The 27,500-nt window shown below is 45.2% G+C and overlaps 1 protein-coding gene across 1 annotated transcript in view; it reads right to left on the bottom strand.

Moving 5' to 3' along the window:
* The window catches only part of LOC147035423 (uncharacterized), a 105,780-nt gene that overhangs the window by 19,452 nt on the left and 58,828 nt on the right, over positions 1 to 27,500 (bottom strand). Inside the window, exons 4-6 of the mRNA XM_085898213.1 lie at positions 26,638 to 26,781; positions 19,509 to 19,773; positions 13,789 to 13,901 (exon numbers count right to left, since the gene is read on the bottom strand). Coding sequence (XP_085754339.1) covers positions 13,789 to 13,901; positions 19,509 to 19,773; positions 26,638 to 26,781 — 522 coding nt within the window. The remainder of the gene's footprint in view (positions 1 to 13,788; positions 13,902 to 19,508; positions 19,774 to 26,637; positions 26,782 to 27,500) is intronic.

The following is a 27,500-nucleotide window of genomic DNA, read 5'->3' as shown; positions in this document are numbered from 1 at the left end:
ACGGGTGCACGAGGAGCTTGGGGGGTATAGAGGCCCCGGTACCCCTTGTGGTGGCACTAATCCCCAGTGCGATGGTCCTGGTGTGTGTGGTGAAAGGTGTGAGTACGACCCCGAGTGTGAGTGGTGTGGTTGCGAGTGAGCCGAAGTGCGTGCCTCCCAGCACGCTGTGTGTGGAACAAACCAGGGGAGTGAGTGAAAGGCCGCGAGTGAGTGGAGCCACGTGTGCAAGGGAAATGGCATGCGTGAGTGGGCGGCCGAGTGTGAGAGGGACAGCGTGTGTGAGGTCGCTGTATGTAAGGGAGATGACGGTGGGCATGAGCGAACATGCAGCCGCGTCTCCCGGTGTGAGTGTAATGGCGCGGTGTGTGAGCGTCGTAACATGCAGGTGTGCGTGGGGTGAATGGAGCTTGAGCGCGAGAGTGCGACGGAGACGACGGCGACAGATGGACAAAGGCCGGGTAGCGGCCGTAGATGTTTTGGGGACCACGCCGGGTTTACCCAGCGGCGAGCGCGAGGTTCGTGCCGTGCTTCGCACGAGGCCGCCACGTGCGCGCTTGCGGGAGTGAAACCCGGTCCGGAAACGCCAGCGGTGGATGTTGCCGATCCCGCGGACGGACAAAGGTTAGGCTGGATTACGGATTTGGACCGGACGGGTTCTCCAAGCGAGCTTGTGTTAAGCTCCAACGGGCAGAGCACATGTGTTCGCGTGGGGAACCCCTCGAAACGCGAGGCTTGTTTTTTTTGATGCGCATGAGCGCAGGTTGCGAGTTGCCGCGCTGGTGCTGCGCGATGGAAAAAAAAAAGTTGAGTAAAGCAGGCCTCGCTTTCGGGTGAACAGGATTCCCAAGCAGGAGGTGAGAACCCCCCCCCCCTTGCCTGGGCACAGGATACTACCAGTTAGGGGGAAGGGTTAGCTAAGTTAGACCGGCTTCGTGTGGCAGGGGTAAGTCCTCACGGGGCCTGTGGACTGGATTAGGTAGAGTGATTTAGTGGAGATTTAGGTTGGGAAATGGAAAATGATTTTTGAGGATTTGAGAACAATGACAGACTTGTGGATGTGTAGTGGGGACGTAGCTTAGCTACGTAGTGTTAAAAGGAACGTGCTGTAGTGTAAGGGACGACGTGGGAGCACGAGGTAGTTCGGGGAAGTAGTGAGCAGGATGGCAGAGATCAGCGATGGGTGAGTTGAATTGTGAAATGGAAAAGTGTACTTGATGAGTGAGTGAGGCCAGCGGGTCTGAGTGAATGGGGAATGCATGGTGCGATGAGTGATTGGGGGGAGGAGTGATTCCCGCCCAAGGGACCCCGGGGTCAGAGTAATGCGAGTTAGGGGGTTAGTCAAATTGACAAAATGGAAGTCGTTTTGCTGTTGGTGGGAATGTAGGCTCGAAATCCATTTGGAGGGGTGCAGGAGCCCTGTTGACGGGCTGGGAGCGTGGTTGCGAAAGGTGAGTATCGCTGAGTGGGTATCCCGGGCACTGGGCTAGTCGGCCGTGGTAGGCCAAGGGCCCATGGGGGGCTGGGATAGCGTAGTGGGCACAGGTGCGCCTGCATGATGCGGGGGCCCGGGGCGCCATTGGCCGCGTGGGGAGTGTCGTGGGCACGGGTGACCCTCGCAAAGGGGCCCGGGGCGCCAGCCTGCCACATGAGCGTTTCAGGGGAGTTGCCAGGGAGGGCACTCCCCAGTGTTTAGGGAGCTGGTAGGCTCGGAGGCAGTGTAGTGCCCAGGGGTGCCATCGTAAGAGAATCGGCAGAGGGTAGCGCCTGCCAAGGGAGCCACGCGTCCCAGCCACGAAACCGTGTGAGGGCACGGGCGGAAAATTTGAGTGCAAGGCCCGAACTTTGAGAGGACACCAACACAGGCAACGGGAATCTAGGTTGATAGAACCAGTAGATTAAGCGAGAGGCACTTGTTGAAAGCCCCGGGGTAGTTTTACAGTTAAATGGTTAGGGTGGATAGGAAGTGTACCCCTCCGCACCATCCATCCCTTCGCTCTCGTTGTGGGCCGCTGGACCCACTTTGGGTTGAGATGGCTGAAGTCTGAGGAGGCCATCCTGAAGCTTCGATTGAGCCTCGACACAGGATGCTAGCTCTCCCTTATTCCCCTCCAGGAAGGGAACGTAGGGGTTGGGAGTCGGCTAAGGCAGGAGAGGTTAGCCGAACAAAGACTGTAAAGAGGGTTAGGAGACAATTATAGTGGGGGAAGTAAAAATAAAAATAAAAACAAAAAAATAAGTTGGGGCGAAATTGGTTTTTACAAATTAAGGGGGTGGTATGGACAGAGACAGGCAAAGGCGATAGGTTGGGAGGGAGACCGTAGGGTCGGTGCGAGCCCACCTTCCGAGTGGTCAGCACCACAGCACTCCCTCCACCAACCTCCATCTCAAGGCAAGGTGCCGGCCAACTTCATCTGCTGGCTGTTTACTGCAAGGCCTGTGCCGGCCACTTCATCGGCTGGCTGTTTGCTTCAAGGCCTGTGCCGGTCGACCATCTGCCGGCTGTTTTTACTACAAGGCCTGTGCCGGCCATTTCATCGGCCGGCTGTGTTTGCTACAGCGGACTTGTCATGCCATGCCTTGCCTGTCCACCTTTGCCATGATCCATGCCTGCTGCCCACGTTCATTTTGCCCCGTTCTGTTTTGCATTCCCCCCCCCCTTGTTCATTACCATGTGCGTCAGGATCATTGCGCAAGCTGCAAGGACTGCCCTATAGGCAGCTGCAACACGGGACTGCACTGGCAGCCCGTGCAACGTTTGCCAGTTCACTGTGTTCATTTCAAAAGGGGAAGGTCTTGGACTGCGTGTGAGCAGCCTGGCTCCCTGCTAACTTTTCTCTTTGCAGAGTCCATCGATCCTGGGCTATGGAATAGTGTAAATTATAAGGTTAAGTTGTTAAGTTGTGTATTATATATATATATATATATATATATATATATATATATATATATATATATATATATATATATATATATATATATATATATATATTGTTGCGGTACTCGCGCCCGCCGGCGTGCTGACGGCCACGTAACTCGAATCGCGGCACGTCGCCCACCGGACGGACAATCCAGTCGTGACCCTCTCGGACTAACGCCGGGAACCAGTCACGGGTGGACCTTTCGGTCTCACCGCGATCGAGCCAATCAGCCCCCGCGTGGGATAGGGTTGCTCGCCAAATTCGACCTACCTAAGTACCCACGCGGAGGGTAGACCGGGCGATCGCACCTCGCCGCAGGTCGACTTCGGACACGGGCCACTTAAGCGACCCGTTCCGTACTATCAGAATAACCGAGCGGTGTTATCGTCGACCTCGACGGTTCGATTAATTATCGGGCGTATTCAGCCCACTACCAACCCTTTACGTGAAGCAAGATGAGGATTCAATGGGAGAAATGACGAAGCGAAGCGGGAAACAGTTCAACACAAAAGCACATTTATTCGCGGCACACGGGAAGCACACATATACAATTCCACCAAATGCACACAGAAAAGACACAATGCAATTTACACAAAAAGCAAATGTAAAAGCGAAAACACAATGCAGAGCTAATACCGACTACCGAGCACACGGCAACACTTATACAATTCTACTTCACAGACGGCGCCGACAACACATACCCAAAACCAAGGAAAGAATACCCTCAAGGATGAGGCGGGCCTGAGGCCGAGACCGGGTCGCGCCTACCCGTCTGGTGATGAGACGCGGAGCGGCGATGGTGCCTCAACTCCGCGGGCCTCGCGGACAGTCTCTGGTAGGGGGTGGGAAAGGGGCCCCCTTGGTCGCACTATCTCAGCGCGGGGGGAAACAGGAGGGGGTTGCTGATGCTCGGGGTATAGAGGATCTTTATTATCCCGCGACGAGCGTCTCCACCTCGGCCAGGTCGCGCTGTCGGCCTCCCTCGGGTGCAGCTCCCTGCACGACGCGAGCACCCCCTCGTCTGGTGTCGCCGCCTTTCCACAGCTCCGTCCCCTCCGTTCCGACTCCAACGCACACGACGACCAGCAGCTCCACCGCCCGCGAAGTCTTGACTCTCTGTTTCCGACTCTCCTACTCTCCTACTCTCCGCCTCGGGACTCTCCTACTCTCCGCCTCTGGACTCCCCTACTCTCCGCCTCTCTACTTTTCTACTCTCCGCCTCTGGACTCTCCTACTCTCCGCCTCTCGACTCCCTGGACTGACGAACACGGTCCTTTTATCCCCCCGTAGCTTCGCCTTTGACCCCCTCCTTTTGACCTTTCACCTCGCTCCCCATTGGCCCGAGAAAAAGTGGGCGTGAAGGCTTTTTGATCCATAAATTTGCATATATCGATCGCCCTGGGGGCGGGGCCAATTCGCCCCTCGCTCACCGATTGGACGGCAAAAAGTGGGCGTGTGTCGTTTTTGATCCGTTTTTGAAGCACAAAATCCGTGATTTTGTACACGCTGTTCGACGCGCGCCCTGCACGAGTCCAACACCGGTACCCACAGCGGGGCAAGAACGGTGGCGATGCTACGGTTGCGAGGTGTGACGGGAAGGTCGTGGCGGTTGTGGTGAAGCGGCGTTGCGGTTGGTGGTTGATGTTGTGGTTGTGGTGGTAATCATGGCGGTTGGTCCAAAATAAAGATAGCAAAAGAAAAACGGCTATCCTGAAGAGTCGCAGCACGCATAAATGACATGTATTCCCACTAGACAACGGGTTCGGGCCTAACTACACATGTACTTACCGAGATACCTCACCTAAGGGACCTGAATGGTGGTTTGCGAATTTGGTAACCACAACAATATATATATATATATATATATATATATATATATATATATATATATATATATATATATATATATATATATATATATATATATATATATGAGTGCGCCCCCGACATGTAAGTCTTAGCGCCAGCAATTTATTTAAGTCGTCCGAATGAGTGGGTTTGTTTAGTTAGTTACTCAGCCCATAGGTTATTTATTTTGGGGACACGAATGCACTGAATGTCGCACTCAGGGATCCGAAGGTAAAACGTACTAGGGGAGAACTTGCACATGATGGCACACGGAAATTCGGCGACTCGGGACGAGTCTGTAAAAATGGGAGGGGGTAGTGTTACGGCTGTGGAAATTTGCAATGCACCATAAAGGGACCTTCGATCAGTTATGACGATAAGTAATTGTGTAGTTAGATTTCCCCACCATTGTTTAAAGGGAATTTCCGTGTTCATCGGGCTGCGATCCTTTGAGTTAGCCGTTTTTCTTTTCTCTGTCATTATTTTGGACCAATAATCCCCCAACAACTCAAACACCACCACCTTCGCCTCTACCTCCACAACTCCATCCCGCAAACATCGCTTCACCGCCATTCTCAAACGACGCCCGCCAACAACCAAACTCCCACCACCTACGCCTTTCTACCACACGCCGGGCCATGGGCTGTGAATGCGTTCCTTTTGCCCCAAAAAGCAGATCAGGAATACTTCACGCCCCCTTTTTATCCATCCAATGACCGAACATCGGGTAGTGTAGCCCCGCCTCCGAACCCGCTGTTAAAGCGTTCCTTTCGCCCCGAAAAGCGGATCAGGAATGCTTCACACCCCCTTTTCATCCGCCCAATGACAGCATCGGGTAGTATAGCCCCGCCTCCGAACCCGCTGTGATCCAGAAATTTACATATATGCCCCTCCCCCAGGCTATATAGGTGCGAGCACGGCGCAGCTCGCAGCGGGGAAGTCAAGTTGCGCAGTACGTCGGCAGAGAACCAAGTGGGAGCAGTGGAGTGGCAGCGGCGGAGTGTCGGGAGACGAAGTCAAGTCTGCAGTGCCGGTGGGTCAGTCAAGTCAGGAGACGGAGCTCGAAGCCGATGGGAAAGGCAGACGGGGATCGCCGGAGAGAGCTCGCCGACCACGCCTGGGGCACGAAGCCAGGTGCAGCTACGCTGACATTGCGGCTTGCCCGCCATCGCGCAACGAGGGCGTGGGTAGGACCCTTCGGTCTCATGGACCTGGCCGCTCATCCAGGTTCCACGCGCATTCGGCCCACGGGCCCAGTCTAACTCCCTTGCCTTTGAGGGGGTCTCTTTCCTTTGCTTTTGTGTGAATGTGTGTTGTGGTGCCGTGTCTTGTAAAGTAGAAACTGTTTAAGTGCATGTAAATAAACCTTTGCTTGTAATCGGTTGTAATTCTTGCTTTCATTGCTTTGACTGTTATGCGTGCATTCCTACGGTATGGCTGTGAATACGTGCTTGCCTTGGCTGAGTGTGGAATAAATGTACTTGTCGAACTGTTTCCCATTTCGTTGCGTCCTTTCCTTTGTTTGAAAGTTCCATCTTGCATCACGGAAGGAATTAGTAGAAGGGTGTAAGCACCCGGTAAATAATCACGTCCGTCGGGGCCGGCGATAACACCGCTCGGTTATCACTGAAGCATGGAACGGACCGCTTAAGCGGTTCGTGTCCTAGGCCGGCCAGCGGCGAGGTACGATCGCCCGGTTAACTACCCGCGCAGGTACTTAGGTAGGTCGAGTTTGGCGAACAACCCTATCCTGCGCGGGTGGCCGATTGGCACAATTGTGGTGGGGTCGAAAGACCCACCCGTGACTAGCTCCTGGCGATAGTTCCAAGGAGGGTCACGACTGAATTGTCCGTCCGGTGGGCGACGCGGATACCATTGGAGGTACGCGGCCGATCGCACGCCGGGCGGGCCGAAATTCGTAACAATACATACATATATATGCATATATATGCATATATATATATATATATATATATATATATATATATATATATATATATATATATATATATATATATATATATAATAAAACCAAAGAACATTGGTGCACGGTGAACCCTGGTCATGATGAAGCCTCGGTCGATCTATGCGAGTATGTGTATCAATTACGTACTGTTTGAATGTGAGTACATCTATTAATTATTTATGTATTATTGGACCATGTATCCGTCTATTAATTATGAGAGTATTGGAATGTACCATGTGGACCTTTTGGACAACTTTAGACAACCCCTTTAAAATTTTCTAGAGGGGTTGCCAAATATTGTTGAGACCCTTTATGCCACTTTGACTTTCCACCCTTTTAGACTCTTTTAAGACCCCTCTACCCTTAGACCTTTAGAAAATTAAACCCTCTTTCGACACTTTAGAGTCCTTAACCCATTTTTTATCCCTTAGACCCGTAACAACTGCTCGAACATACCCTTTCGACCTTTAAAATTCCTTAAGACCATAAATTACCATGAGGCCCTTATCGACCATTTAAGACCCCCCAAGAGCCTTTTTTACCCTAAAACTCTTGAGAACTCCACAACTCCTTAATACCTCTCAGGCCCTTTAAGACCTTGTCGGCCCTATATACCCCATTAGAAACCTTCGTCCCATAAAATCTTACAAACCCCGTTGGACCTTCTGCAGTCACACTCAAGGTCACCAACAAAATAAAAAACCCCCCATTGGTAAACCACCTCAGTAGGCTACTAAACGACCTCAAAAGCAAAGAGGGTGCAAAATAGAATGAATCAATTACTTTCCTCTTTCTCTTTTTTCAGGTTCTGTTCATCTTGGCTGGTGGCATAGCAAAACGTTCCACACGGAAGAGAGAAAAGTCTGGCAAAGAGAAAATGTTGTCCATGACACCAATTCCACCCCATTATAATAAAATGAGATTATTTTGTGATTTTTCTTCTTGTCAAACCTCAGGAATATCACCTCAAGATATCACATTGAAACTTACACAGCTTATTTGTACGTATGTGTACTGTGTAGTACATGTGTAATAGTCTGTCCCCACTATCATGATGCGTGGCACGATTGAAATCGTGGTCTTAATCGTGGAATAATCGTGGTGATCCGATCAGATTTTATCAGATCTTGAGGTCAGTCGTGGCAATCGTGATAATCGTAGAAAATTTTTGAACGGTTCAAAATTTTTCTACGATGAACACGATCAATTGTCAATCAGGATCATCGTATCAGATCGTATTGTATCATAACAAAGCGCGACAGATCGCATCTAATCGTGATGATCGGGATCGATCTTAGACAAGACAAACACCACGCTCTGTTGAGATGTGTTCTCAACTCTGTAAAAGTTCAAGAAACAATGAAGTCCATGGTCAGTCGGGCTGTATATATATATATATATTTATACCCGTCGGGGTCCAGTCGTAGCTCAAATCGTGATCACCCTCGATCATGATCGTGAAAGACATCGCGACCACAATCGTATCCTATCGTAACGGAGCGCATCGGTTCTTGATGAACGTATCGGAACGTATCTGCACGTACCAGATCGTCCCAATTCGGGGATCCCGATCGTGACGATCGTGTCAGATCGAGACCCAATCGTGGACTCAATCGAAACAATCCTATCGGAATGTATGTGATCGTATCTGAACGGAAGATCAGACCGTGACAGATCGTGACACCTGAAATTGACAAATCTTGAACAGTTCGCATCCGAGCGCACAAATCGTATCAGAACGTATCGACTCGCATCACCTCGTATCCAAACCTGAAATTTCAGAGAAATTCCATGATCAGCTACGAATGGCCAATCGTGGCGTTCGTAACGGATCGCACGACAGTGGGAACCTAGTTTAAGTCTGGCGTTGGCTTAATGGTTAGGGTGGCTCGCTTAAGTTTGAGCCCCTGTCAACCCATTGAAATAACACCAGGTGGGTTGATGCAGCCTGTCATCTTTCGGAGGTCAGCAAAATGAGTAACCGCTTTCTGGTAACAGGAGCACTGCATCAGCGGCACAGTCACGCTTCCAGAAAATGATGCAAGCAGCAGCTGCAGGCTGCATACAAAACAACTGTAGTATATGTGAATAAAAATTAGTCAAAAACTAGTGAAGGTCAATGCCATACAAAACATGTAAAAAAACACCTATTAGGCCACAGTAAGAACATTTATTCACAAAATTTGTTCTGTACAATCATGTAAAACACTTGATAGGTCAAATTTTTGAAATTACCAAATTCCTGTTTCGATGGCAACTATTGTTTATTTAGATTCCACAAGTATCGTGTTATGCAAGACATCTTTGTTGTTAGTTTTTTTGTCTCTGAGCAGGATATCTCTAAATGTTATGGACAGATTTGGACGGATCTTGGTGGACAAGTTGGGTGTGTGACAAGGACAAATTTATTCGATTTTGGTGAATATCCAGATCCAGAGATGAGAATTCTTTCAATTTTGAAAATGATTATTCATACATAAGAGATAGCACAACACAAACGATATATAGCATGGTATTTCAAAAAGTTGTGGACGGGTTATGACAAAACCTGGTGGACGCAGATCCGGCCTATTAGTGAGATATAAAACCAACTGCTCAGCCTGGCATAGGTATGCACTCTACCAAGTGCCATTCCAGTATTAGAAATGCATCACCAAACACAAGATAACCTCTTATCCCTTAGCGACTGTGTAGCATTAAAGGGAGCATACCTTGGTGAATCAACTTGAGATACGTCTACAATGTTTGAAGGAAGCATTTCTGCCATGTAATATTTCAAGGAACTTGTAAAAAAACAAACAAACAAACAAGCAGTCATAGACTGGTACTTACGAAATCGTCAACTTGACCTCTGACCTTGTCTAATAAAAGCATGAATCAGTCAGAAGCCCAAGGGGAGCTTGAATTCTGAATTCATTGTGGTCTATGATTTTACACTGTGGTTTGCAGATAATGAGTGCCAGACAAAAACTAGATTTCTTATAAAAATTCCATTTTTTTTGTTTTTATTTTTTTAAAAAGTGATTCAGTACCAGCAGGATATGCCAGATAATAGGTATATTACTTTTCAGAAGAATCTGATAAAAGACTTATATATATATATATATATATATATATATATATATATATATATATATATATATATATATATATATATATATATATATATATATATATATATATATATATATATATATATATATATATATATATATATATATATATATATATCAGTTATTCATCGCTGTTCCAGAATTTCGACAACCGAGTTTTAAGCGTCCTAAGCGATCGCAAAAACCGAAGACAAAATTAAAATCGATGTTAAAACGAACTCGTAACGTCGAGCGAAGCAAAAACTCTCCATTTCTCTACGCAAAACCTTAACGGAACTCAACGACGCGTCTGCTCGAGCGCAGTACATCATGGGACGACCCGTGACGCGTCGAGTGAAATATTTTTTATACAATCTTAAAATGTCTCCAAAACATCCGATTTTACCAGAATTTCTACAACCGAGTTTTAAGCGTCCTAAGCGATCGCAAAAACCGAAGACAAAATTAAAATCGAACTTAAAATGAACTCGTAACGTCGAGCGAAGCAAAAATACTCCATTTCTCCACATGAATTTACGGAATTATGTTTGACCTCACTGTGACCTTGACCTTTGACCGATTTTGACCAAAACCTAATCAGCACTAGCCATCACCCTCCTGAATCACGTGGTGTAATTTGACATTGGTAGCTTCTTCCGTTCTCGAATTATCGTGCCTATAAACAAACAAACAAATAGAAACGGAAGGCATCAATATACTTACGAAATCTTTAGATTTCGTAAGTAAAAAACTAACTTCCAGAAGCACAAAGCTTGATCCTGCTGCTAATTACAGCTTCCTACAGGGTAAACTGTACTGCAGCATGCGGCAGCCTATTGGCCAGCTTACCTGGCAGGGCACCTGCACTTAATCAAATGGTCTACCGATTTCAACAAACACAATGAGATCTCTAACATTCATAAGCAAGCTCTTCCATTCAGGACAGCCAAAATGATGCTCTCTGCAAGGGATCCACATTGCAACACTCAATGAGAGTGTGTTATTTAATTATATTCCATCAGGACCCCTTGTTTTAGTGCTCGAGCCTTGCAATCGCTTCATCACATCAGTGTAAAGTTATGCTTTCGGCCTTTGGTATCACCACAAAATCATAAATGTAAACCACAAAACTGATATTTCAAGATTTGTCATGCTCAGACATGCCAACCAAGAGAAAGTTACGAGCCACCAGGGAGGAATTTAACCAAGCATCTCCTTTGAGATAAAAGATCATTTCAAAATAAACGTTTTGGCAGAATTACATATAGCAATTAGTACAGATGCAAACCTTGACATCTGATGCTGGTTTGTGTATGATGCATATACTCTATTAGGAAATCAAACCATTATCCTGATTTGTTAAATTATATTACAAGTCATTTATTTATTATGTACACAAAAATGTATCATTTGGACGGACCTCTCATAACTTGTACATGTTGCTGCATGAGCCTGGGTAGTAACCGCTGAAATATCTGCCTTGATTCTTCCCGACATATTTGTTTTTTGTTCCTTTCACATTTCTTTCTAATTTTTTACATGTCTCTTCATTCATTCTAATTTTTGTTTTTCTTTTATTTTAATCTCTTTTACTCTATTTCTCTTTTGTTATCCATCTCTCCAAGGAGAAGTGAATTCTTGAAGAAAGTTTTCTGTAAAGGCCCGGTCACACCTTGACGTTTTAGCCAGCGATGGCAACGTATTAAAATGTATGTAAAACGCTGGCTTACGTTGAACTTTTGATGTTTTTTTTTAAGATTCGGACGTATTCATAGCGACTTGGTCTTATGTATAACGCATTGGTAACGGACACAGAACGTTTCGTTGTGTTATAGATAACTTATACCAACGAATGCTGAACCTGTTGTCGGCCTACACAACCGATGCCCAACGATAGTCTAACTTAGGCATAGCGCGTTGCACGCATCGCCGACGATGTCGTGACGTAGCCTATTAAAAGGCTGACGCACAACGATTCGAATCATAACTGCCGTAGAAATGGAAGTGTCAACATCGCGGTCACACCTTGGCGATCTTGCCAGCGTATGCCGACCTAAGAAAAATGTGTCTAAAACGTTGGGGCACGTCAAATACGGTATGAGTAAGTTTGGTATACGTGAGTACAACGCTAAAGTACGCTATCATACGTCGTAGTAAGTAGAGTACGTCAAGAAATTTTAAACATGTTCAAAATTTTACGACGTACTCGGCGTATGACACACGTTCCGCATGCGATGGGGATAAGTTTTACACACGTCTACAAAGGCTACTTATAAGCTACTCATAAGTCGAAACACGTCGCGGTAATGTCTTTTTTACGCGAAACTTATTTCTAACTTATGTTTGACGTGCTTTGAACCAATTCTTTACGTAGTCCCAACACACATCGACGTATGTAGACGTATTCCAATGACGTCTTCCGGTCGACAAAAAAAAAAAAAATTAACGTGTTTCTAGCTTACAACTGCCATATAAAGAAGTGTTCCCAGCAGTTTTGGGAATTGGTATATAAAAATGCTGCTCATAAAAGGGGAACCCAACAGTGTTTTCGAGTCCTTTTTGAGTCGATGTCCATGTCAGCAGTAACAGTATCAGTAACAGTATTAGTATTAGTATTAGTATTAGTATTAGTATTAGTATTAGTTTGTTCATGTTGGCAGTAGTAGGTGAGTGTGAGGGGGAGGGTGTGGGTTATGATGGATCGTCCTTGCGTTTAACGATTTAACGATTTAAATGATAAACTCAACGATTTAAATGGCTGCATCTCCACTATTGAAAGTAGACGCTTGCGCTCAACAATTGGATTTTTTTTTACACTCAATGACTTTTAAACGGTACCACTCAGCTAGTTTCATTGTTTACAATGAACGATTTAAATTGCTGTCACCAGCCTTTGTTTTTTGACGCTGGGGTTTGGAAATTTGAAGCGTTTATTCTGAACGTGTTAAAACGCTCAAACTCGACTATTTTAAATAGACGCTGCCGATGGACAATTGGAATCATAGCCAAGCTAGACATCGAAGTGTGAACATCCTCGTCATGCCGAAGAAAAGTTTGAAGAATGCTGCAAATAAGTGTCCTGGCCGTGGCCGTGGACGCTGACGCAAGGACGATCCATTATACCGACGTCTTTCAGCCTATGAGTAACTTAAAAGTAGCGTCTGTCGACGTGTGGCAACGATCACGTAACGTGCCAACAACACGTTAATCATAGGTTAGAAATAAGTTTGATTGTAACCCCTTATTCCCCACCAACACACCCTCTTCCTTTTGTACAATTCATTTGTGCTCCTTCTCCCCTTCTCTTTATTCGACTCTCCTTGCATCTTACTTTCTCTTCTATCCTCAATCCCAAAACTCTCCCCTGACTTCCCCCCTTTTTTTCTCTCCTGACATTCACCCCTTTGCATTTCTCAAATTAGGTTTTCTCTGAGTTGACAGCGTAGCCTAGAGGTATGCATACTCGCCTCTGAGTTGTCGAGCCTGGGTTTAAATCTCATCCCAGCTATAAACTGTCATCCTGGTATTTCACAGGCAGGACAAGACTCAATGTGTGCACCATCCATTAGATAGACGTGAAACTGGGCATCCCGTCTGCTAGTAGCTTGTACCTGTTGGACGTTAAAGATCCCATGGTGTCTTATGCAGAGACTAGATGAGTTATTTCTGGCACCCTGAATAAATTACAAATTCATGCTTTAACCTAAAGGGAGCAGTGCAGCAGCAGAAGGCTGTGCTCCCAGCAAATGATGCTACCATCAGCCATGTACTGCATATGGAAGACGAATAAGAGAGTGCAAGGAAATGGGACAGTTGATATAACGTTTTTGCTGAAGGATAACAACATCCCATGAAACACTAGACAAAAAAAAACAATCAGGGGTGAGTATGCTAACAAAAAAGGCAACACCTCACAGCATTGCAATGACAACTGGAAGTATATTACAGGTTCCAAAATAATCACCTTGCGACCAATGCTGCATCCAGCAATAGAACCCAGGAACAGACCTGCAGTACCAGTCAAAACCACAAGAATGATGTTTACTGTGCACTGACCAGATTCCTCTTCTTCAGAAGCTGGATGCACACACCCCAAAAATAAAAAAATCAGCTCGACAATTCCTTCATTTGAACAAAATGCACACAATCCCCCAAAAAGGAAAATTATAAAAACTGCATTTTCAGTTCAGTCCCAAAAGACAACACAAGTATGTACGGAAGGGAAAGGAACACCTTCACAACTGAAGTAGACATTTTATCGATGAAATCGTGAAAGGCATCTTCCTTGTAAAATGTTCACCTCTTTGTTCTAAAAAGAAACGTGCTGCCAATTGGTTATGTGGCTCACTGCATTGTGGTACTTATGGCCTACCGAAACAGACAAATTATTGGATTACCAGTCATGCCACAAGCAGTCACTTATACATTGGTATTCCGAGCCTGATCCATGAGCTTTCCTGCTGCCTGCCATTAAATTAAATATTTTGGGGAAGTGCTTGCAGGCCCATCCAAGCTTTTCGCTCATCACAGAAAAATTTTGTTGAGAAAGGTTCAAGCATGGCAGCTTCAAAAATAAAATGTGTTCCACCTATATCTTGGGTCTGTCTGTATGAGAAGAATTTTCTGCAGTTCAAACATCACCAATGCATACAAATCCAAACATCCATCCATTGGGACCATACTCTGTACAGAGCGTTGGTGCTGCCCAAGCAGTCTCCTTGGCTATTGGGCACAATCCTGGATGAGTCGCAACTCCGACACAGGATACCAGAAAGCTGGCACTCATTTTTCTGACGTCAGAAGGATGAACAGGCAGAATAAACCCCACCTGGTGTTAATTCAACAGCCAAGTGGGATTTGAACTCAGGATCCAGGATCCCAAGCCCACCACACTAACCATTAAGCCAACACCAGGCATACAAATCCTTGTGCACAAAGTACAATGGCATTACCAAGCTCAAAAATAGCTCCGCAAAGCGGGCGTAACCCCTTAGCCCATGCATTGTAAAAGGAAGCAGTGATATCACGATGATAGTCAGTTAGAGCACGTTGGACGTCATATCGAAAATCAATCAGACTTCAAGATGGCTACCGTGGCGGCTAGTGAAAATCGCAGCGCGCCCATTTTCGAAAGGAACCTTCCTCTACTCAACTCCAACACACACTACAAAAATGCATTTAATCGGACAAGCCAAGCCGTTCTTAAAATTGACGAAAACCAATTTCAAGACGACTGCCGTGATGGCCACACTGAAAATCGCAGCGCGCCGATTTTCGAAAGGAACCTTCCTCTACTCAACCCCAACACACCCTGCAAAAATGGATTTAATTGAACAAGGTGTTCTCCTCGAAATGGACGGAAACCAATTTCAAGATGGCTGCCATGGAGGCCACATTGAAAATCGTAGCGTGCCCATTTTCGAAAGGAACCTTCCTCTGGTCAACCCCAACATACCCTGCAAAAATGGATTCAATCGGACAAGGCGTTCTCCTCGAAATTTACGGAAACCAAAAGTTGACGGACGCCCGAACACCGAAGTATGAACTTTGACCTCTGTGACCTTGAAAAGTAGGTCAAATCAAAAACCCGGGTTATATATCATGTATCCTCATCAGATATACCTGTGATAAAAATTTGGCTATGATCCATCCATTAGTTCAGGAGAAATAGCCATTTCTAGGTTTTCAGTTTTGGCCCCCTGGTGGCCTAGCCGAGAATCAAATTGTGCTCATTATCGAAAGGACCCTTCCTTTACCCAGCCCCAACACACCCTGCAAAAATGGATTTAATCGGACAAGGTGTTCTCCTCAAAATCGACGGAAACCAATTTCAAGATGGCTGCCATGGAGGCCACATTGAAAATCGCAGCGCGCCCATTTTCGAAAGGAACCTTCCTCAACTCAACCCCAAAACACCCTGCAAAAATGGATTTAATCGGACAAGGCGTTCTCGAAATCGACGGAAACCAATTTCAAGATGGCTGCCATGGAGACCACATTGAAAATCGCAGCGCGCCCATTTTCGAAAGGAACCTTCCTCTACTCAACCCCAACACACCCTGCAAAAATGGATTTAATCGGACAAGGCGTTCTCCTCGAAATTGACGGAAACCAAGAGTTGACAGACGGACGGACGCCCGGCCAACGCCTATGACGACAATACCCCTTAGCCAATTCGGGCTGCGGGCTAAAAATGGAAGTATTTTGTGTGGTTTATTGTTTGACATGAAAGGATCATTTCGAGCTGTATATTGAGAATACTGAAAGGATATTCTCCTTGTAAAATGGCAAGAGAATGAACATGTGACCAGTCAAGTAGTCCATACTCACTGCTGACTCATGGGGTGTGCATTTCATTTTGAAAACGAAACCAAAATACTGGATTCAACCTCAAACAAGCCAGGAAGGTTAACAATGGAAACATCACAAAGAGAAACTGGGTTGAATTGGGGCAATGGGTGTTTTTCTGTACACACAGTCAAGGCTCATGAAGAGCTAATACACTGAATGGACCAGGGCTTAGAAGGGGGACCAACAGCTGAATTGAATGGCAAGATAAACAGAGACTTGGTAAAACAATGGGTACAGGGAGGAATTGGGGGGGGGGGGTAGGAAGGATGCATGGGGTGGAAAACATGGATACAGAAATAAACTCTCGGGGTGGAGGGGGGGCGAACTGGAGATTTGGAAGGAGGGCTTGGGGTGCGGTGGGGTTAACAAGGGTATAAAGGATTGGGGACAATCTGAGATGATAGTGAACAGCTATCTTGAAGACTTGGAGGGAAAAATGAAAGAGAGTGCAAGTCGGTTCCACAGGCGGGAAAAAAACGAGGGACAAATGAGTGGTAGTTTCACCAGAAGTGGGTTGATGGTGGACCATGTGCTCCCTACAGAAACCTGGAAGGAGGGGGGGGGCAAAGCACAGAAAGAGCAGAGGGTGCAAGACTAGAAAGGAGGCGGCAGAAAATAGAGACCACTGACCTGTCTGTGATGGCAAAGTGATAGGCCCATAGATTCCACTCAATCCAGCTGCAGATGAAGACCTTGTAGGTGGGTAGGACTTCAGGTGTGCCAAGGACTTTTTTTTTTTTTACGACAGAATGCCCAGTCTGCGACTACCTTTGGAGGCCAACTTTGAAATGTGGTTTGCCCAAGAACGATCATGGCCGATAGTGAGACTCAGGGGTTTGAACGCCTGAACTTCCCCAAGAGGATTGTTAAGAAAATATATAGGGGGGATTTGCCAGGTCCTTTTAATCGAAAAATGAATAATTAATCAATTAATTAATCAATAAATGCCCTTTATAGCCAAATCACTTGTTCACAGTCATGTCCAAATATCAGCTTCCTTGCTCAAAAGGTACCTGAGATATTGCCTGGATGAGAAATAAAATAAATAAGTAGGAACTAAATCGATAATAATTAAGTAATTAATCAATTAATTGATTTATCAAAAAATAGAAAATATCGTTTTTGCCAAAGCACACCTTCACTTTTGTCCCCAAATTTCACCTTCCTAGTTCAAAGGATGGTTGAGATATTGCCCAGCCAAACAAACAAGAAAACCAAACGAGACAACAAAAAGAGTGAAAACTGAGTACTCTCTTCCTTCAGTGCCCGGCGATGGCGTCATGCACCGCCTGTATATGGAATTGGGAAGGAGCGGTGTACAATATCAGGTGAGAGGGGAAGCAGATCAGAAAGGGAAATAGGTTTGAGTATCTGGGAGGAACAGTGACTGCGGATGGAAAGTCCAAGGCAGAGGTGCAGAGAAGGATTCAGGTAGGTGCGAATGTGTAGACGAGGGTGAAGGGAGCAATGGCAGACAAAGTTATCAAGAAAATTGAAAGGGAAGGTTCTGAGGCTGTGTGTAATGCTGGATGACCTTTACAGCCTGGAGATGGTGGCACTGACAGAGACAACAATAGAGGCTGCAGGTTTGTGAGAAAAATTGGGTCGACAGGAGGATCGCAGGAGTGAAGAGGGTAGATAGGAGGAGGATGGATGAACTGAGGGAGAAGATTGGTGCGCAGCGGAGATTGGTGAAATGCTGGCTGAGATGGGCTGGACACTTGGTGCGGATGGTGGGGGGGGGGGTGGAGAGAATGGCAAAGAGGGTGAATAGGTTTAGGGAGACAGGTAGGAGGAAAAGAGCTAGATCATGGTTGAGATGGAAGGATTGTGTGAAGACAGATATCAGTAAGATAGTGGGAGTTGGAGAGTGGAGGGATTTAGCTTTGGATAAAGGGAGGTAGGGGAGTATCATGGTCAAGACAGGGCAGAAGCATGGTGCCATTGGACCTCACCACTTATAAAAGGGAAGGGGAGGAGAACAAGTTGTGTTTTATGCAATGCAAAAGCACATAGAGAGGATGTGCTAGAGCAGCAGAGTGGGTTTTTAGACATTGAGCTGATGCTACGTCCGGTGCAGTAGCAGAGTCAGTCGACAGAAAGTCGTCCACCTTCTCAAGTGCAAAAAACAGTCCAGAAGCAGTTGGGTACGACTGGGAAGGATGGGTACATGGAGTGAAGAGTTGGGGACACAAGATTTTGAAGCAAACACATAATTGAGGCATTCGACATTCTCATGAGTGGAGTCGGCTGTGGTGCCATTTGAAGAGAGGGAAGGGGAGCAAACAACAGAGATAGACTTAACAAGGTGCCATCAGGTATTAGAAGAAAGAGACAAATTTGAAAGTTCATTATTGAGGTTGGACAGATGTCGTTTTCTGGCTCTCCCGAGATTGTTTTTTACACTTGTTGCAGGATTTTTGGAAAGCACCGAGATTGTCTTAAAGGAAGAGAAGGCAAGTTGTTTCAGAGAAACTGCCTCACCGCAGGATTCAGCTACCTGTCAATTAAACCTTGCTCTTCCATGAGCTTTACTCTTGCAGAGGGAAACAGAATGCAAGTCATAGTTGCTCCATCCGTTCTGGAGAGTATTTGAGATCTGAGCATACATGACTTGCACAGCTCAGATTTGGTTGTAAATAAAGGTTCAACTTCGAGCTTTTTATTATTAAACAAAACCAAGTTGTCTTTTCTTATGTATTTTTCACCATGTGTGTCACAACCTATGTTATTTCCCAGATATATTTTGACATGGCCCAAGCAGTGTTCTACATTATAGTTGAGCAAAAACGGTGAAGATTTTAAGCCTTCTCCTCCCCCCCCCCCCATATCCTTCTTCTCGACCACTTTTTCCTGCATCCTCGTTTTCCTTTTTGATTTTCAACAACTCAATTTACCTGCTGCCCTCCTCCCATACCTTCCCTGTACACAATATGTCGGTGACCCCACACAAAGCTGCCATGGGGGGGGGGGGGAATTCATTATGAATGGGAATTCAAAATAATTTGCACAACTGCCACTTACAATTCACCCCCAGGAACATGTGTGTATGTTCTGCCAATTTGATTGGTGATGGGAATCATATGAATAATTCCACCTTTTCCTTTCTCAACGAAAGACATTCTTACAGCATGCTGCTGCATGTTCAAAGGCAACACAAAGGCTTCAAAACAAGAGTGAATATTTTATGGTGAGTCATGGATGAGAGTGCATCATATGGAGATCGATATATTCTGTGTGCTTTTGTTGAACAGCTGGGTGAGGGAAATCAAATCGATAAAACTTATGAACATTTCCATTTGCAATTTTAAAACCATGGTCCAAGTCTCACACCTGCAAGTGCTTTTGCTCGTGCAGATGTCTTGTTCGGCTTCCATTTGCACTTTCTCCGCCATTTTCTGTAGGGATGCTTTCGCTTGGCTTTAGGCACTTGCTGATTGCATTTCAGCTCAGTGCACACTAAGATGCGATCAAATATCTTGTCCAGTGTGCAGGGACTTGTTGTGTCATTATGAAGCACATTCAAGCTGTACAGCAGTTGTCGGAAGAACGTTTTCTGCCACCTCCATCTCCACTCAACACATTTATGTTCAACTGCCTAAACAGACAATCAACAGAAATGAAAGGTTTGTACAAAGCACATTTTTCACAATTAAAATGGGGGAAAATGTAACAATTAAGTAACCGAAAGCAACTATCCTATAATAACAAGGAATAAAAGGAAATTTGATTCAAGAGGCGACCATTCAGCCAATCAAATAAACCCGGCAAGGCTATCAACTCAATTTCATTGGGGAGATAGAATGAGGAGTGAGGATGAGAAAAGCGTGGGAGGCTCAGGGACATCGCCATGGTGTTAAAAATGTAAAATAGGACTACAGGACCTGTAGCTTATCTGGGTCCTGGTCTAATGTTGTAACCAATATTTGGTAGCATTCTGACTGGTGGGAATGGAGAGGAAGATATTTGAAGGATTCGATGCGATTTTCCCAAAAATTTACAAAGTCCACCATTTTGACACCAAGTCACTTGATCGGCATGACCTCCACAATTTAACATCACAACACTGTTCTAATGCTATAACCTAAATTTGGCAGTATTCTGACTGGTGGGTCTGGAGAAGAAGATTTTTGAAGAAATTTACTAAGTCAGCCATTTTGACCGACTTCAGGTCAAGTGACCAGAATGAGCTTTGCAATCACCGTTACCAGTCAGGAGCAGAACATTGCTGCCAAATTTGACAGATCGGCCCACTGGTTTTGACCAGAGAAGTCAAAATAGACGGACGGACAGTGCGTTATATCAATACCTTATCTGGAATTTCAATTCCAGAAAAGGTAAAAATATAGGAATAATTGGGCTTTTAAAAAAATTACCATACAATCTTTATCACTTAAATTGAAGATCAGAAAGCCAAGTTAATTTCCCCTCTGAAGAGCAAGAAGCTCCATGAGGCAATGACCCAAAGCAAAGCAAGAAGCTCCATGAGACTGATAGATGTGAGATGACTACAACATCAGCTACAACTATTATAACGGCCACGGCTATTTCCACCTTGTGGGATCACCCAGGGATGGCTTTTGGGTCAAGTCTTGTGGAGCCTAGACCTACTAATGCCTTCCTCCCCAACCCCATTCATACATTCAGGCATTTACCTATTAGAGCCTATCTACTTTGGTTCTCCTCGGTCAGTGTGATTTCTTAGTTTTCTACAAACTTTAATTTTGTAGAGAAAATAAATAAATCAACCCTCCATTGCTTTAGAAAGCACATATTTCATGAGAACTCTTTGCTAAATGTATTTAAAATGTATTATATTGTTACGGCTGTGGAAATTCGCAATACACCATAAAGGGTCCTCAGGTGAGATATATCGATAAGTTCATTTGTAGTTAGCCCAAACCCGTTGTTTCGAGGGAATATATGTGATCCATTCGGGCTGCAATTCTTCAGTTAGCCATTTTTCTTTTGCTCTCGTTATTTTGGTGCAAGAACAACCACGAACATCGCCACAACCAACATCTCGACGATCACGCCATTCACTACACGACGCCAACAATCACGCCATTCACACCATGACGCCACCTTCCACAACTACGTTACCACCATCTTCGCCACTCGCCATTCAACGAGCACCGTGCGGTCATGATCTCCGCGGGACGGATGAAAGGAGCGAAGTGGCAGCAGCAACAAGGGTGCAAAGGGGCATCTCCCGCCCAAAACGCCCGCGCAAATATTCCTTCCCTCATCGTACGGCGCGTGGAGAAGAAAACCAACAACGCCTGTGGGGTTTTCCCGCCATTTTTCCACGCGCTTGGTGAGAAAGGGGGAGGGGGTGGCACGTCCTCTCCCGATTGGCGGATGCGCGGTGTGACGCGGCCGGGGGAGAGGAACGCCCCCTTTGAAGCATTTTCTGGAAGCGTCTCAAGGGAAGGAGGAGCCAAGAATGGGGCACGGGGCAGAGCGAAGGGCGGAGCCCGACCCTACAAAAGGCGTGGAGAGTCCTGGGTCCCTTGTCCCTGAAGGAGAATTGTCGAGAGCTGTTGGAGAGTCCCTGTAGTCGGGTCCCTTGTCCCTGAATGAGAATTGTCGAGAGTTGTTGGAGAGTCCCTGGTCGTCGGTTCCCTTGTCCCTGAATGAGAATTGTCGAGAGTTGTTGGAGAGTCCCTGCTTATGGTTCGTTCGTTCGGAGGAAGAGGTTGAGGTTCTGTTCGTTCGTTCGGGTCTGGTCGTGGTCGGGTGAAGGTCGTCGAATTGGCGCAGGTCGTTGAATTGCCACGGGTCGTCGAACCTGGTCCCTGGTGATTGTTCCTGGTCGGAGGGTCGATCGGAGTTGGTGCAGTCCCGAGACCCCGCTAGTGGGACGGAGCGCCTGCCATTCCCCCCCCCCATCCGCACCGAGATAGCGGCGAAAACTCGGCCCATTCCCCCAAAACCCCGTCCGAGCTGTCGGGCGGACGACACGTGCAGGCGCGAGGCACGCGCCCAGTGGACCACGCTGGACGGACTCGGAGTTGCGGTCACCAAGGGCTGGACGTCGCGCTCAGGGAAGTCGCGACTTCCTTTTCTTTTGGGGTTTTGTGTAAATGTCTGTGGGAACTGTTTTAAGTGTTGCCGTGTGAATTGCCTTATTCGGTTGTAGATCTGCGTTGGTTCTTTGCTTGTGTTTTTCTTTACATAAACGTATACGTGTATTGCTTTTGTTCCTTTGTTTTACTGTAATATACGTGCCTTCCGTGCTTCAGTGAATAAATGTGCTTGTCCGATTGTTCCCCGTTTTTCTTCGTCTTTTCCTTTTATTGAATCTCCATCTTGCATCACGTAAGGGATTGGTAGTGGGTTTAAACGCCCGGTAAATAATCTGAACCATCAACGTCGACGATAACTGCGCTCGGTTATCCCTGTAGCACGGAACGAGCCGCTTAAGCGGTTCGTGTCCGGAGTCGACCTGTGGCGTGGTACAACTCCTCGGTACGCTATCCGTGCGGGTACTTAGGTAAATCGACCATTCGGCGATCGGACCCTATTTCGCGCAGGTAGAATGCGGACTGAGTTGTGGTGAGGTTAAACCCCCACCGTTGTTCATGGAGAGGGTCACGACTGAATTGCACGTTTGGTGGGCGAAGCGGCCGCTATTGGTTACACGCGGTCATTCGCACGCCGGCGGGGCGCCAATTCACAACAATATGTATATATGAGGTGCCACGAGGAGGAGTGATGTAAGGGCCACATCGGCCATTTTGGAGTTAATGCCATATCGCACTATTTTAACCCTTCCCCTATCATCCGAGCCTATCATCATCATATCATTAAAAAATGTTGCTTACATCACTCCTCCTCACCGGGCCTCATATGTATATATACACATGTACAGAAACGTGACAGAGGTAGAGACACCTTAAACTTATTCATTTCATCTGTATAACAGTTTTACTCAGTGATTTGTACGAACATTTGACTATTTCTTTGCAGAATTGTGAAATTGATTGTGTCGGGTGAAATTCAATCGGGTGATTGTGAAATTCACCAGCGAAGGCAAGGAAACCACAGCTTCCTGTTCTGGTTGATCTGGTCCCTCAGAAAGGTGTCTTCGAGCTGTCAAGCAGTCCATTGAGAAAACTCCTCACTGCAAGGCAGCAGATGTTGCAGAGGAGGTCCAAGTTAGCCCAAGACCTGCAGTGTGGTACCCACATCAACTGGGCTACTATGGGAGAGCAGCAAGGAGAAAACCTCTTCTTGGACCAGCCAACATTCAAAGGAGAAGGAAGTGGGCTGACGAGATGGCAACCAGACCCTTGGAGTTTTGGCAAACTGTAATTTTTTCAGATGAGTCACAATTTGCTCAATTTTTTTGAAAGTGGATGTGTATGGGTCTGGAGACTTCCCAGTCAAGAGTTTTCTTTGAACCGATTGCAGCCAACTGTCAAACACAGTGTTTTTTCAGTGATGGTGTGGCGAGCAATCTGGAGCACTGGTCGGTCATAGCTTGTGGAGTGTGTTGGCAACATAAACATGACACGCATTTCTATCCTTGAGGATGGACATCTCCCTGTCTTCTCCACTGGTCAGATGGTCAAAAACAACACTCTGTTCATGGAAGATGGAGCTCCATGCCACACTGTGAAAAACACCAAAGAATGGCAGGACAGAAATGGAATCAAGTGACTTCCATGGCCCAAGTCAGTCTCTTGAGATGAATCCCATTGAACACCTCCAGGCCATATTGGATCGAGCGAGCTGTGCGGAAAAATTCCAGGAAACCAACATCACGGGCAGAGTTGCTAACCTGTTTGCGTGAAGCCTGGGCAGAAAACCCAAAAGAGAAAATTTCAGAACTCGTTAGTTCTTTGCCTGAAAAAGTAAAAGCATTGAAATCTCCAAATGGCAAGTCCACAAAATACTGGTGTGTGTATTAAAATGGATCAAATACACTTCAAATGTTCAATAAATAAATGATTGACAACCATGGTGTCTATTTACTTCTGTCATGTAATTACATAAGTGTATATATATATATATATATATATATATATATATATATATATATATATATATATATATATATATATATATATATATATGTACTAAAAAAAAAAAGAGTTACTGTGCACCATAAAAAAAAACTTTCACACAAAATTATACTGCACCCTCAATACAAGTCAGTTCCCCAGATTCCCCGTGAATATCCGGAATTTGCACGTGCAACCTTTGCACTGCATGCACAAATTGCCATGCACGTGTACCAAGATATATGCGAGATGAATAAACTTCAAATCGGTGAACCATTCCAGATGTGATTAAACGTTTTTATCAATGTCAAAACATCATAAACGTGATGCCACACCTTTCCAAAAAAGAAGGTCTACATACTATTGACATGCTTGAGACAGGATTGCCACAAAAAGTTGTGGCTAGGCGTTTTGGTGTTCATCTGAACACCAGTCACTCTGGAGATGGTATCAACAAACTAGCCACATCAGAGACTGTCTACATTCTTGGCGACGATGTGTAATGTCACGTCGGTAGGATAACTATATCCCGTTGGTCCACCTTAGGAATCTGTTCCAGACAGCAAGTTTGACAGCTCCCAGCATCCCCTGGCTTGCGAACAACCAGTGTCAGAAGTTGTCAGGAATCAGTTACGCGAACTTGGTGTAGATAATATCTGAGGTTCAGGAGACAAGATTGGGTTGCTATCCTCTTTCCAGATGAGTTAAGGTTCCATCTTGACAGTCGTGATGGGAGTTGTCACGTTTATCGACGGGAAGCATGTATTCATTCGTTGTTTGGGAGTGGAGGTGTGATGGCATGGGGGAGGCATCACCGCACAACACAGAACCCAGATGGAGGTCATAATCAGTGTGACCACTCCTTGGCTTTTTCACAAGATCTTGGGTATTCGTTGTTCACACCTTGGCGTCTTGGTTTTCTATAGGTTGTCTTGGCGTATAGGTTTTCTATTATCATCGCTTTTCCGAAACCTTGTGAATTCTTGGCTTATTTTCATTGGCTCACCTTGGCATTTATGAAAATGAGCAGTGGTCACACTGGTCATAATGGCAATTTACCAGGTATTCGGTACCATGATGGAGTTCTCAGTCCTCCCATTCCTGCTGGTTAATGGACGTCACATCATACTTCAACAGGATAATGCACAAACTCATGTCACACAAATGATCACCGACTTCATCGCACAACAAAACATTCCCACACTTCCCTGGCCAGCTATTTCGCCTGATCTTTCTCTCATAGAACATGTGTGGTAGGAAATGAAACGACAATTCCGCAATGTTCAAAAATCAGCCGGTGACATTGGTCCAACTGCGGCAGGCCTTGGTACAGTTCTGGAATGACATCCCTTAAGACTTCTTCAACCATGTTGGGGCCTCAATGAGGCACCGTTGCCAGGATGTGTGTCAACGCAAATGGTGGTCACACCAGATCCAGCTATTAACTTAATTTTGACCGCATTCCTCTTTGAGCTTCTGGAGACATGTCTTACCCACAAATGTTGACATTCTCATGTTTACCAAATACTGACCAAGCAACATGATGTATTTGTTTTCATTTCTATTTTTACATACTCAAGGTCAGTAATTCTTAACCTGGGGGAAATTTCCCCCTGCAGGGAAATTTTCGGATTTCAGGGGAGAAATTATTTTTTCTGTTGAACAATTTTCAAACTTTTTATTGCGTTGAATATGTCATCCGAATACGATTCCCAAGTGATGAAAAATTAGCGGAACAAAAATTCTGTGTTTTACGAAAAAAAAAATGCTGCGTTTAACAACCGAAGACATCAATAGTTGTGCCAAGTCTATTGCCATTTTTAAATGATGCTCTGCAAAAAACATTTCCCTTAATACGAATGATTTGAATAATGATGAACTTTTGCTGATTTTAGGAATGCTCATGTTAAAATAATATAAGACAATGTTATGCAATAAATTGTTTCAATATTTGAATGAAAATATTTATTGGAATAATTTTAAAAATATATTTTAGTTTTTTTATTAATTTATTGTTGATAATGTGGTGGGGGGAAATATAATTATTCGGCAATTTTAAAGGGGGAAACAATAATAAAAAGGTTAAGAAACCCTGCTCTTGGTGTAAATGATGCACAATAATTATTTCTCTTTGTATATACAGTATATTACATGAATTTTCCAAGATGTTTTTTCATTTTGGACAGTAGCAATAATTCATCGTTACTTTTAAACCTCAAACATTGCAAAGAAAAATTTAATGTAGAAAAAAATGGCTGCAAAAAAACCCAAAAAAAAACACAGACTTAAATTAGCACTGATGTACTACATTTGTTACATGCTGTATACCTGTCACACCTCCACCTCTGCCTTGTCACCACACCCGACAACACACCCCTTTAATTCCCTCCTTTGAAAATCGCAAAGCATGCCAATTTGCACCATAATTGTCAAACGAGTGACGAAAAACAGACCTGCAAGGTTGTGTTGAGGAAAGACAAACTTTGAACAAGGATTTCAGTTTTGTTGTATAGCGCTGTGCCTTGGTTGGATTTATGCTGTATTTTCAGTAATGTTTCCTTGTAGGAGTTGAGCTTCCACAAGTTATTGCAAGGTTCCTAAAAGGCAATAAAGAAACTTTCATTAGTTTCAAGAAAAACAAGACTTGCAGAATTCCATTCCACCTTTTTACCAAAATCTCAGGTTTTACTGGCTCTTAAACTTGTACTATGCAGGGCTTTAGCAGCCTGAATGTGCAGGTGATGTGTTTCAAGAAACTGCATCAATGCAGTCATAAGGTGCTCAAATTTGTGGCGTTATGTCCGGGTGATTCATCTCGCCTATGATGGGGAAATCAAAAGGTTCTTCCACTTTTCAAAACGTTTCAAGGCCAAAAAACAGAACTTCTCTTCCAATGGCTTCAGGAAACACAGCCATCCAATGCTAATAAATTGTGATACACCAACTGGAAACCACATAGTAACGAACCAACATCCATTGTACAGTCTCACCGATGAATGATTATTCCTTCATGGCTGAGGGGAATTTTTAAGCAATCTCATATTCTGTAATTCCAGAGGCAGATCCATGAGTTTGGATGAATCACCCCACACTCCCTTTCCCCCCATATATAGTTGGCATAGGCATTAGGTAGGAAGGTGTAATTTGTACGTGTCCTCTCTGGAAAACTAGATAAGGCACCCAGGCAAAGCAAGGAGAGGGGTGTATTTGAATGGGTCTTGGATCGTGTTGGGGCTGAAAAATGCCCCATCATGGCCCACATTCTCAGTACAAGGTCATCAATGGGGCACCAGCCATCACAAGGACTAATTTGTGC

This window comes from Eptatretus burgeri, chromosome 1 (genome assembly GCF_056783735.1).
Source record: "Eptatretus burgeri isolate ZD-2024b chromosome 1, Ebu_testis_v1, whole genome shotgun sequence".
NCBI classification, from domain to species: Eukaryota; Metazoa; Chordata; class Myxini; order Myxiniformes; family Myxinidae; genus Eptatretus; species Eptatretus burgeri.
This window is presented reverse-complemented; position numbering and strand designations above follow the sequence as displayed.